Source organism: Anomaloglossus baeobatrachus, chromosome 6 (assembly GCF_048569485.1).
Source record: "Anomaloglossus baeobatrachus isolate aAnoBae1 chromosome 6, aAnoBae1.hap1, whole genome shotgun sequence".
Lineage (NCBI taxonomy): Eukaryota > Metazoa > Chordata > Amphibia > Anura > Aromobatidae > Anomaloglossus > Anomaloglossus baeobatrachus.
In genome coordinates this window covers 507,121,399-507,134,687 of record NC_134358.1, presented here as the reverse complement: position 1 = coordinate 507,134,687, position 13,289 = coordinate 507,121,399, and the positions used below count along the sequence as shown (strand labels likewise).

General features: G+C 49.9%; 1 protein-coding gene across 2 annotated transcripts in view; it reads left to right on the top strand.

The window, feature by feature from the left end:
* NCAPG2 (non-SMC condensin II complex subunit G2) overlaps positions 1-13,289 on the top strand; it is a 265,879-nt gene that overhangs the window by 197,046 nt on the left and 55,544 nt on the right. For both annotated transcript variants that reach the window (XM_075315453.1, XM_075315452.1), the window contains one exon: positions 8,131-8,304. In XM_075315453.1, coding sequence (XP_075171568.1) covers positions 8,131-8,304 — 174 coding nt within the window. The remainder of the gene's footprint in view (positions 1-8,130; positions 8,305-13,289) is intronic.

Sequence of the window (13,289 nt, the reverse complement as noted above, 5' to 3'; positions counted from 1 at the left end):
AGATCGGCTGTGTGTGTGTGTGAGATCGGCTGTGTGTGTGTGTGAGATCGGCTGTGTGTGTGTGTGAGATCGGCTGTGTGTGTGTGTGTGTGTGTGTGTGAGATCGGCTGTGTGTGTGTGTGAGATCGGCTGTGTGTGTGTGTGTGTGAGATCGGCTGTGTGTGTGTGTGTGTGAGATCGGCTGTGTGTGTGTGAGATCGGCTGTGTGTGTGTGAGATCGGCTGTGTGTGTGTGTGTGAGATCGGCTGTGTGTGTGTGTGAGATCGGCTGTGTGTGTGTGTGAGATCGGCTGTGTGTGTGTGTGAGATCGGCTGTGTGTGTGTGTGTGTGTGTGTGTGAGAGAGATCGGCTGTGTGTGTGTGTGTGAGATCGGCTGTGTGTGTGTGTGTGATCGGATGTGTGTGTGTGTGAGTGTGTGAGATCGGCTGTGTGTGTGTGATCGGATGTGTGTGTGTGATCGTGTGTGTGTGTGTGTGTGTGTGTGTGTGTGATCTGATTGTGTGTGGGTGTCTAAGAACTGATGCATGCGGGTGTGCGATCATTGCAGGTCCTCTGCTCAGCATCTGGTGAGTGTGATTGCGGGGTGTCCACTGTCTATAATGAAGTGTCCTCTTTATCTTTTTTAGCTGCACGTACACTTCATTATTGAACCGTGACTACGGCTTATTTTCGGGGAGGGCTTATATTTAACCCTTGCTCCGAAAATGCTGAAAATCCCTGCTAGGGCTTATTTTTGGGGGAGGGCTTATTTTTGGGGGAGGGCTTATTTTTGAGGGAGGGCTTATTTTTGGGGGAGGGCTTATTTTTGGAAAAACACGGTAGTTACGTTTCTACTCAACTGAGTCTTTTAACAGTCGCTGTTGGAGTGTCCTTATGGTGGAAGAATCTCAAATAGCGGGCAGGGTCCTCTCTCCTCCTATACCAGTCTGTCTTGTACTGTTAATGATTGTTGTACGTATACCCTCTTTCACTTGTAAAGCGCCATGGAATAAATGGCGCTATAATAATAAATAATAATAATAATAATAATAAATAGTGCTATTGAGGAGGCTTCAACAGGGGTCCATTGGGAGTCTGTGAACGTGCAAGCCAGGAATCATTAGTAATTCCCCACTGTCGGTGATTTTCAGCAGCTTTTCATTTTTTTTTTTTTTTTGCTGCAATTTTTATTTGTTATTTTTTTTCTTGAGTCCAATTTGAGCTCACAGATCTGCTCTGCCTCATTGACTAACTGGTCAGAGTGCAATACGATAAATTTCTTTTTTCCCTCACATTGAACGCATCCGTTTTAGAACAGGCATGGGCGAAGATGAACCCTATCCTTGACTGTTAAAGGGATGCTGACAGCTGATATATGCCCAAACCATGGGCAGCATGTTATCATCCGCTAGCTGTATAATAGTAGCAAGGTATTTTCGACTCTGAAATGATGCGGCGCTTTCAGAGAAAAACCATGACTTTTAATAGCTGCCAGTACTGAGCCAGATGGGAGAATAGTAAGACAGGCGGGTCCCCGGCAGCTTTTCCCCACCCACTGACAGTGACTGACAGGTCTCTACCTATGTGCAAGTATAGGGAGAGATCTGTTAGTTCAGGGCAATGGGGGGGGGGGAGCCACCAGGGACCCGTCTGTACAACTAGTTAACAGTGCACCTCATCTGAAAAGTATGTTTCTTCAGCGCTCTATTGGGAGACCCAGACGATTGGGGTATAGCTACTGCCTCCGGAGGCCACACAAAGCACTACACTAAAAAGTGCAAGGCCCCTCCCCTTCTGGCTATACCCCCCCGTGGTATCACGGGTTCTCCAGTTTTCAAGCTTTGTGCGAAGGAGGTCAGACATCCATGCATAGCTCCACAGATTTTAGTCAGCAGTAGCTGCTGACTATTTCGGATGGAAGAAAAGAGGGCCCATATAGGGCCCCCAGCATGCTCCCTTCTCACCCGTTGATGGTGTTGTAAGGTTGAGGTACCTATTGCTGGTACGGAGGCTGGAGCCCACATGCTGCTTTCCTTCCACATCCCCCTGGGGGGCTCTGAGGAAGTGGGATCCTGCCGGCCTCAAAGCTCTAACGCCGGGCTCCATCCACAGACCCATTTGAACCTGCTGGATACGGAGCTGGAGTACCGTTCAGGGACATGGCCCTGCACCATTACAGGTACTCTGTGTCCCCGTACACACAGGCACAGCACACTCCAGACTTGCTGGGTGTGCTAGTGCGCCGGGGACAGTAAAGGGTTACAGTCACTGCAGCTTTGCTGAGTGACTTTGTGTATTGGGAACTACCGCGCCGGACGCTCCGGGAGCGGCGGCGCGGCTGGGACTTGTAGTTCGCCGGGGACTGGGCGCCGACCGCGCTTTTACGGCGGCGGCGCTTATAAATCCAGTCCCCGGCTTCTGCGGCCTAGTGCCGCTTCGTTCCCGCCCCCTCCCTGTCACTCAGGGAAGGGGACAGACGCTGAGCAATCAGCAGCGCCGAGGGCTGGAGCCTTATTTACATGCTCCAGCCCTCTCACTGCACACTGTCGGACGCCGGATTCCCGCTCTGACTTGGGGGCACGCCCACGGCCCGCCCCTACTCACACGAGCTGGGGAAGACGCCGGCAGCCATTACTGCAGTCCGAGCTCGGACTTTCGGCAACCAGGCAGGACGGTGGCGACCATACACCCGCTTATAGGCGGGCGGTAAGCGGCACACATAGTGCTGACCCCAATATATACTGCAGTGTGTACATGTGTATTTTAACTGCATAGGTCGCTATATGCCCGCTTGGAGAGCGACACATCAGCAGCAGGAAAGCAGGTGTGCTAAGGCACAGGCTTTCTAGGCTGCTTGTATTGCACGTACTGAAGTGTTCATTTGTGTTTATGCTTGTATGCTATACACTGCACTGTACAGTCGCTAGTCTTAGCTATATTCTCCTGGAATGGCTAGACTACAGCAGCAGAAAACCAAGGGTGCTGGGGCACAGGTTTTTTTCTATGCTGCTTGTATTGCATGGGCTGCAGTGTGCATTTGTACTTGTGCTTGTATGCTATACATTGCACTGTATGGTCACTCTTCTGGGCTATATTCCCCTAGATGACTAGTCTACAGCAGCAGAAGAGCAGAGGTGCCAGGGCACAGGCTTCTATGCTGCTTGTATTGCTTGTGCTGCAGTGTTCATTTGTACTTTATGCTTGTATGCTATACATTGCACTGTACGGTCACCAATCTTGGCTATATACTTCTAGATGGCTAGTCGGCAGCGGCAAAAAAGCAACACAGATTTTCAGTGCTGTTTTTACTACATGGGATGCTGTTCATGACACCGTCCCATTGTGTGCATGCTCCCCTGTAGCACTTCGTCTGCCGGGGTCTCTAGCACTTCGTCTGCCGGGGTCTCTACTAGTCGTGGCCAAAGAAACCACCTGTCATCCCTGTCCAAGGACAGGGACGGAGTTGCAGTTTCGACAGATATATTGTCATAAGATAGAGACTTGCAGTCCAGACAGGCCATGGGCAATCTTCCTGACCAACCTCATTTGGAACGGGGGGGTCCCAGGAGGACTCTCTGTATGATAAGGCAGCTCTCCAGGACTTTGATCCTGACATCGCTATCAATCCGGATACACCGGATGGTAACGCCATACGGAATGATCCTATAGCGTCCATCAATGGAAGGTTGGATCTTTCTCCCTCAGCTCCCCCAGTGGAGGAGTCAGCTTCACAGCAGGAGAAGTCCCTTTTCAGTATCTCAAACGGATATTGAGTATTTTTCTGGCCACGCTGACTTCAGAGAAGCAGTCCAGAAACACCACGCTTACCAGATAAGCGTCTTCTCCAAACGTTTTTAAGATACACGTTATCCCTTTTCCCCTGACGTGGTCAAGCGCTGGACCCAGGGTCCAAAGGTGGATTCTCCAATCTCCAGGCTTGCGTCTAGAGCCATAGTTGCACTGGAGATGGGGCTTCACTTAAAGATGCCATTCACAGACAGATGGACTCTGGTTGAAATCTGTCTAGGAGGCTATCGGCGTGTCGGTTGCTCCGGCATTCACAGCCGTATAGGCAACCTAACCTTTTCAGCTGTTCTTGCGCAGCTGGCCTTGAGCACATGTACATCTGTACCGCAGAGGCGTCCGTAACTCCGCAATGTCTGCACTGCGACTTACCCTATTAATGCTGTCCTAAAAGTACAGTCGAGGTTTCGGTCCTTCCCAAGCTCGGGCAGGTCCCAATTGTCCTCGTGCAAAAGGGCTACAAAACCTCAGACGGGCTCAGATTCCGGCCGGGCTCAATCACGCCCAAGGAAGGCAGCCGGAGGAACCGCTACCAAGGCGGTCTCCTCATGACTCTCAGCTCTCTCTCTCTCTCCGCATCCGCGGTTGATGGCAGACTCCCCCGCCTTTGGCGACATTTAGCTGCCACAGGTCACAGACCGGTGGGTGACGGACATTGTGCTCACGTGCACAGGACAGTGTTCTGTTCTCGTCCTCCGACTCCATTCTTCAGAACGGCCCCACCTCCCCACCGAGCAGATGCCCTGCTGCAGGCGGTGGACGCTCTAAGAGCAGAAGGAGTGGTGATCCCTGTCCCCCCTCAGGAACGAGGGCGAGGGTTTGTACTCCAATCTCTTTGTGGCTCCAAAAAAGGACGGCTCCTTCCGTCCTGTTCTGGACCTAAAACTGCTCAATAAGCATGCGAACGCCAGGCGGTTCCGGATGGAATCCCTCCGATCCGTCATTACCTCAATGTCTCGAGGAGACTTCCTTGCCTCAACAGACATCAAAGATGCCTATCTCCACGTGCCAATTGCTACGGAGCACCAACGTTTTCTACGTTTTGTGATAGGAGACGACCATCTTCAGTTCGTAGCTCTGCCATTCGGTCTGGCGACAGCCCCACGGGTGTTCACCAAGGTCATGGCAGCAGTGGTAGCAGTCTTGCACTCTCAGGGACACCCGGTGATCCCTTACTTGGACGATCTACTCGTCAAAGCACCCTCCCTCGAGGCATGACAACGCAGCCTGAATGTTACGCTGGAGACTCTCCAGACTTTCGGGTGGATCATCAATTTGGCAAGGTCAAATCGGTCACCGACTCAATCACTAACGTATCTCGGCATGGAGTTCACACTCTATCAGCGATAGTGAAGCTTCCGCTGAACAAGCAGCGTTCACTGCAAACAGAGGTGCAGTCTTTCCTTCAAGGCCAGTCGCACCCCTTAAGGCGCCTCATGCACTTCCTAGGGAAGATGGTAGCAGCCATGGAGGCAGTTCCCTTTGCGCAGTTTCATCTGCGCCAACTGCAAGGGGACATTCTCCGCCAATGGGACGGGCAGTCAACCTCCCTGGACAGGAAAGTCTCCCTTTCCCAGACGGCCAAGGACTCTCTGCAATGGTGGCTTATTCCCACCTCATTGTCACAGTGAAGATCCTTCCTACCCCCATCCTGGGCAGTGGTCACGACAGATACGAGTCTGTCAGGGTGGGGAGCAGTTTGTCTCCGCCACAGGGCTCAGGGGACGTGGACTCAGCAGGAGTCCACCCTTCAGATCAATGTTCTGGAAATCGGGGCAGGGTATCTTACCCTACTAGCTTTCCAGCAGTGGCTAGAAAGAGAGCAGATCCGAATCCAGTCGGACAACTCCACAGCGGTGGCATACATCAACCACCAAGGAGGGACGCGCAGTCGGCAAGCCTTCCAGGAAGTCCGGCGAATCCTCATGTGGGTGGAGGACACAGCATCCACCATATCCGCAGTTCACATCCCGGGCGTAGAAAACTGGGAAGCAGACTTCCTCAGTCGCCAGGGTATGGACGCAGGGGAATGGTCCCTTCACCCGGACGTGTTTCAGGAAATCTGTCGCCGCTGGGGGGTGCCGGACGTCGACCTAATGGCGTCTCGGCACAACAACAAGGTCCCGGCATTTATGGCACGATCGCGCGATCACAGAGCTCTGGCGGCAGACGCCTTAGTGCAAGATTGGTCGCAGTTCCGGCTCACATATGTGTTTCCACCTCTGGCACTCTTGCCCAGAGTACTGCGCAAAAAATCAGATCCGATTGCAGCCGCGTCATACTCGTCGCCCCAGACTGGCCGAGGAGATCGTGGTACCCGGATCTGTGGCATCTCACGGTCGGCCGACCGTGGTCACTACCAGGCTGGCCAGACTTACTGTCCCAAGGGCCGTTTTTCCATCGGAATTCTGCGGCCCTGAACCTGACTGTGTGGCCATTGAGTCCTGGATCCTAGCGTCTTCAGGATTATCCCAAGGGGTCGTTGCCACCATGAAACAGGCTAGGAAGTCCACCTCTGCTAAGATCTACCACAGAACGTGGAAGATTTTCTTAACCTGGTGCTCGGCTCAGGGAGTGTCTCCCTGGCCATTTGCATTGCCTACTTTTCTTTCCTTCCTGCAATCGGGGTTAGAAAAGGGCTTGTCGCTCGGCTTCCTTAAGGGGGAAGTCTCGGCACTATCCGTGTTTTTTCAGAAGCGTCTAGCACGTCTTTCTAAGGTGCGCACGTCCCTACAGGGGGTCTGTCATATCGTACCCCCGTACAAGCGGCCGTTAGATCCATGGGATCTCAACAGGGTATTAGTTGCTCTCCAGAAGCCGCCTTTCGAGCCTCTGAAGGAAGTTTCCTTTCTCGCCTGTCACAGAAGGTGGCGTTTCTCGTGGCGATCACATCGCTTCGGCGAGTGTCTGAGCTGGCAGCTCTGTCATCCAAGGCTCCCTTCCTGGTGTTCAACCAGGACAAGGTAGTGCTGCGCCCCATTCCGGAGTTTCTCCCTAAGGTCGTATCCTCATTTCATCTTAATCAGGATATATCCTTGCCTTCCTTTTGTCCTCATCCGGTTCACCGGTATGAAAAGGACTTACGTTTGTTAGATCTGGTGAGAGCACTCAGACTCTACATTTCCCGCACGGCGCCCATGCGCCGTTCCGATGCACTTTTTGTCCTTGTCGCTGGTCCGCGCAAGGGGTTGCAGGCTTCTAAAGCCACCCTGGCTCGATGGATCAAAGAACCAATTCTAGAGGCCTACCGTTCTGCGGGGCTTCCGGTTCCTTCAGGGCTAAAAGCCCACTCAACCAGAGCCGTGGGTGCGTCCTGGGCATTACGACACCAGGCTTCGGCTCAACAAGTGTACCAGGCAGCTACCTGGTCCAGTCTGCACACTTTCACCAAGCATTATCAGGTGCATACCTATGCTTCGGCGGATGCCAGCTTAGGTAGAAGAGTCCTGCAGGCGGCAGTGACACCCCCGTAGGGGAGGGCTGTTTTGCAGCCCTAACATGAGGTATTTCTTTACCCACCCAGGGACAGCTTTTGGACGTCCCAATCGTCTGGGTCTCCCAATAGAGCGCTGAAGAAGAAGGGAATTTTGTTACTTACCGTAAATTCCTTTTCTTCTAGCTCTTATTGGGAGACCCAGCACCCGCCCTGTTGTCCTTCGGGATGTTTTTGTTGTTTGCGGGTACACATGTTGTTCATGTTGAACGGTTTTTCAGTTCTCCGATGTTACTCGGAGTTAATTTGTTTAAACCAGTTATTGGCTTTCCTCCTTCTTGCTTTGGCACTAAAACTGGAGAACCCGTGATACCACGGGGGGGTATAGCCAGAAGGGGAGGGGCCTTGCACTTTTTAGTGTAGTGCTTTGTGTGGCCTCCGGAGGCAGTAGCTATACCCCAATCGTCTGGGTCTCCCAATAAGAGCTAGAAGAAAAGGAATTTACGGTAAGTAACAAAATTCCCTTCTTTTCTCTGAAACACCGCAGCATTTCAGAGCCATACCTGGCTTTTCATACTGCTGCAAATCAGTGTTTACTTCCTTTTCTTTTCCTACACAAATCAAGAAATTCTAAGGAAGGAAGTGCGCAGTCGCAGCTCCCTTCTTTTTGATGTCTGATTTGTTAGAAGGAGGTGGGAGTGAAGCCTGCACTGATTAGCGTCAGGAATCGGACGGTAACTCAGCACCGACACCGCTGGAACGGCTCCAGCACTGGAGGTGAGTATAGGTATTATATTACTGGAGGATAACATAGGGATTGTCCGATTAGTAGATAAACTTTTTTTAAGGGATTAAACATAATCACTGTCTTTTATTTATATATTTTTTATATTCTGTTTTATGTTTTACAATAGAAACAAAAGAATTCTGGACGACAAGTCCGCATTCAGGATACGATGGAGAGTAAGCCTGAGCTGGCTCTGGACTATATGGAGTACATTATGACCCACACTATGAATCGAGAATACCTTCTCTCTGTGCAAACTAAAAGGTTAAATGGTCTTTTAAAAGTTCTGGGGCTTGTAAAAGTAAGTAATAAATTCTCTCAAGCTTCATATGTGCAGATGGATATCTGCTATGTTTGCTGAATATATAAAAAGAAAACTGCATCTCCAAATAAAACATTGTAAGTGTGAACAGGCGCCAACTGCTATAACTACACAAACTGCAGACAAAAGGATACAGCTGTACCCTGTAAGCTTCAAGACATAAGCAAACACACAGTGGCTCAGTGCTTAGCAGGGAAGTCTTGCAGCGCTGGGGTCCTGGGTTCAACTCTCACTAAGGACAACTGCAAGGAGTTTGTATTTTCTCCCCGTGTTTGTGTCAGTTTCCTCCCACACTCCACAGTCACACTGATAGGGAAATATAGATTGTTAGCCCCAATGGGGACAGTGATGCTGATGTATGTAACGTGCTGCTTAATATGTTGTCACTATATAAAAATAAGGATTATTAGAATATATGAAAATGAAGGTTCTTAGCTCAAAAATTGGCCAATTCTTGTGTGCCCATTGACCGCGGCAAGGTGACCATTTCTTTTATGGGGCCCTATCCTAGTGTCATGCCTCTCCTGGACTAAAAGTTTACAAATATATGGGCAGATAGGATCTGGTACTAATTAAAACCACCCTGTGGCTGATGGGGGAAGAGCACAGTCCGAATAGGAATCAGGTTACACCTCTAACATGTACTTAAAAAAACGACATCTCCAAATAAAATATAGCATAGTATTATCTATATAGCATTAATGCGGTTTAAATGTCACATTTTCTTTATTTGCATATGTCTTGGCACTTTGAGTGCTGCTGTATCCTTTTGGGTTTTTTTCGTGGATCTTTAAAAGATGGTCTTGGCATATAATGTTGAGCGATCAGTGTTCTAGACATACACAACGGATGATGTATTAAACACGTCACCAATTTTCTAAATGAATATATTTCTAAAAGTGCTATTGACATAAATGTCTCATTAGATGGCTATAAGAACCCATCCAATCCACACAGCCAAAGAAATTAAACCATAGATATCCATGAATTTAGTGATGTACAATAATGAGAAATAACATGGAAAATTATTAAACTCACTTACTGAAATTTAATACTTCGTGCAAAAGCCTTGTTAGTGATGACAGCTTCAAGACGCCTCATGTGTGAAGAAACTAGTTGCATGCATTGCTCAGGTGTGATTTTGTCCCATTCTTTCACACAAGCATGCTTCAAATTTTGAAGGCTCCATGGGATCCTTCTGTGAACTTTGAGCTTTAATTCCTTACATTTTCTATTGGATTCAGGTCAGGCTATTGGTTCGGCCATTCTAGCAGCTTTATTTTCTTTCTCTGAAACCAATTAGGAGTTTCCTCATCTCTGTGTTTGGGATCATTGTCCTGTTTGAAATGTCCATTTTCATTTCATCGTCATCATCCTGGTAGATGGCAGCAGATTTTTATTGAAAACTTTTCTGTAGATTTGTCCATTCATCCTTCCTTGAATAACATGAAGTTTGTCAGTGCCCTATCCTGAAATACAGCCTCACACCATGATGATCCCACATTAACACTTCACTGTTGGTATGATGTTTTTGAGGTGATATACACTGTCTTTCGACCTCCAAACATAGTGTGTATTATGGCATCCAAAGAGTTAAAGTTTGGTCTCTTCTAACCAGGCTATATTCTCCCAGTGTTTCTCAGGCTTGTCGAACTGTTGTAGAGCAAACTTTAAACATGCTAGAAGATGCTTTTTGTTCAACAATGGAGTCTTACGTGGTGAGCGTGCATACAGGCCCTGGAGGTTGAGTGCATTACTTATTATTTTCTTTTAAACAACTGTACCTGCTGATTACAGATCATTCTGTAGCTCTCCACTGGCGGTCCTTGGCTGTTGGACAACTCTTCTGATTATTTTCACTCCTCTGTCTGAAATCGTGTGTGGAGCACCTGGTCGTGGTCAGTTTATAGTGAAATTATCTTCTTTCCACTTCAGAATTATGGCCCAACCAGTACTCACTGGTATTTCTTCAGCGCTCTATTGGGAGACCCAGACGATTGGGGTATAGCTACTGCCCTCCGGAGGCCACACAAAGCACTACACTAAAAAGTGCAAGGCCCCTCCCCTTCTGGCTATACCCCCCCGTGATATCACGGGTTCTCCAGTTTTAGCTTTGTGTGCGAAGGAGGTCAGACATCCATGCATAGCTCCACAGATTTTAGTCAGCAGCAGCTGCTGACTATGTCGGATGGAAGAAAAGAGGGCCCATGTAGGGCCCCCAGCATGCTCCCTTCTCACCCGTGGATGGTGTTGTAAGGTTGAGGTACTTATTGCTAGTACAGAGGCCGGAGCCCACATGCTGTTTTCCTTCCCCATCCCCATGAGGGGCTCTGGGTGAAGTGGGATCTTACCGGTCTCCAGGCACAGAGACCGAGCTCCATCCACAGACCCAAAAGAACCTGCTGGATATGGAGCTGAGTATCGTCAGGGACAGGGCCCTGCTACATCAAGGTACTCTGTGTTCCCATGCACATCGCGCCCACACACACCAGCATTGCTGGGAGTGTTAGTGCGCCGGGGACAACAGCGCGGAGCGCTGGTGCTATTATTCACTGCAGCTTTGCTGAGTGAATTTATGTATTGAAAACGGCCGCGCCGGCCGCTGCTGGTTGTTTTTTACATTGTGGCGCGGCTGGGACTTGTGGTGCGCCGGGGGACTTCGGCGTCGGCCGTGCACATGGGACGGCCGCGCTTATTACTAGAGTCCCCGGCTTTGCGGCCTAGTTTTTCGTTTCGTTCCCGCCCCAGCCCTGCCAGTCAGAGGAGGGGCGGGACGCTGTACAGTAGCTCAGCGCAGGGAGCTGGAGTCTGCTTTGCATTCTCCAGCCCCCTCTCACTGAACACAGTGAGACGCCGGGTTCCCGCTCTTGGCTGGGGCTCGCCCACGGCCCGCCCCTCTGCACAGGACGGGGAAGAGAAGCCGGCAGCCATTATGGTTTCCACTCTGGGAGAACGGAACCAGTCACAGGTTTTTTGGGCGACCTCGCACCCGCTCTTGTGCGGGCGGTAAGCAACTGACACCACTAATGCTGAAGTGGGCTTTTGGGCTGTGTGCTGATATGCTATGCACTGTACTGTACTGTCGCTATTCTGGGCAACAGCAGCAAATAAGCAATGCTGCTGAGGCACAAGCTTTCAATGCTTCTTCGTTTGCATGTGCTGCAGTGTTTACTGTCAGATTGGGCAACAGCAGCAGTAGAGCAATTTGTGCTAAGGCACAAGCTTTCAATGCTGCTTCGCTTGCATGTGCTGCACGGTTTATTGTTATGATATACATTCACTGTATGTCGCTATTCTTGGCTAATGCGCCCAGATAAACAGACAAAAGCAGCAGTAGAGCAATGGTGCTACGGCACAAGTTTTCAATGCTGCTTGACTTGCATTGGCTGCAGTGTTTACTGTCATGCTTGTATGCTATACATTCACTGTATGTCGCTATCCTTGGCTAATGTTCCTGGATAAATAGACAACAGCAGCAGAAAGGCTAGGGTGCTAACGCGCAAGCTTTCAATGCTGCTTGGATTGCATGGGCTGCAGTGTTTACTGTCATGCTGTATGCTATACATTCACTGTATGTCGCTATCCTTGTCTCATGCTCCTAGATAAATAGACAACAGCAGCAGAAGAGCAAATGTGCCAAGCCACAAGTTTTCAATGCTGCGTGTACTACATGTGCTGAAGTGTTTATTTGTACTTCATGCTTGTATGACTATTCACTGTACGGTCGCTATCCTCGGCTAGGCTCTTAGATAGCTAGACAACAACAGCAGAAAAAGACAAGTTGCCAATGCACGGGCTTTCTATGCTGCTTGTACTGCATGTCATACGGTTTCAGGACCCCCAGTGCGTGCAATTGCTCAACCGGGGTCTCTGCTATATGTGGCCAAAGGAACCACCTGTGATCTCTGTCCAGAGACAGGGACGAAGTTGCAGTTTTTCCGCTGATATATTGTCTGTGACTATGACTGACATCTTACAGACTTTGCACCCCAAGCAGACCGTGGGCAATATGGTTGCAATGACCCTGGCCGCCCTGATCTGGAGCATCTCAAGGCGCCAGAGTGATTCCAGGCATCCCAGAGAGCAGGCATCCGACACGGTCGACAGTCCCAGATGGCCTAAGCGGGCTCGCTGGCATTAGCCCTCGACTACATCACTGGGCAAGGTCCCAGCTGGAGTACTCTCTGTACGATGAGGCAGACGTAGCTGTTCAGGACTCTGTTCCTGAGACCGCTCTCAATCCGGATACACCGGATGGTGACGCTATAGTGAATAATCTTATTGCGTCCATCAACGAAAGGTTGGGTATTTCTCCCTCAACTCCTCCAGTGGAGGGGTCAGCTTCACAGCAAGAGAAATCTCTATATATTGAGTACTTGTTTAGCACTCTGACTCCAGAGACGCAGTCCAGAAACGACACGCTTATCACGATAAGCGTTTCTCCGACCGTATTAATGAGACACGTGTCGCTCCCCCTGACGTGGTCAAGCGCTAGACCCAGTATCCAAATGTGGATCCCCCAATCTCCATGCTTGCAGCTAGATCTATAGTTGTAGTGGTGGATAGGACTTCACTTCAAAAGGCCATTGACAGGCAGATTGGCCTCTGGTTGCAATCTGTCTATGAAGCTATCGGCAGGTCGGCTGCTCCGGCAGTCGCAGCCGTGAAGGCACTCCAAGCTATTTCAGCTAGTATTGCGCAGAGGGTCGCTGTCACAGGTACTCTCGGACCCAGCAGCGTCTTTAACTCGCAATGTCGGCATGGCGAATCATGCTGTTATTGCTGTCCGAGACTCTACGAGCCGGACGTCAGTGGCATCCGCCAACTCCGTGTTTTTACGCAGAGGCTAGTAGTTGAGAGATTGGAACAGAGGCTGCTTCCAACGAAGTGCTTAACCAGGTTGCCTTTATCTAGTGATAGTCTGTTGGTAAGGGTTGAATGAAATCATTCAACTATCCAAGACG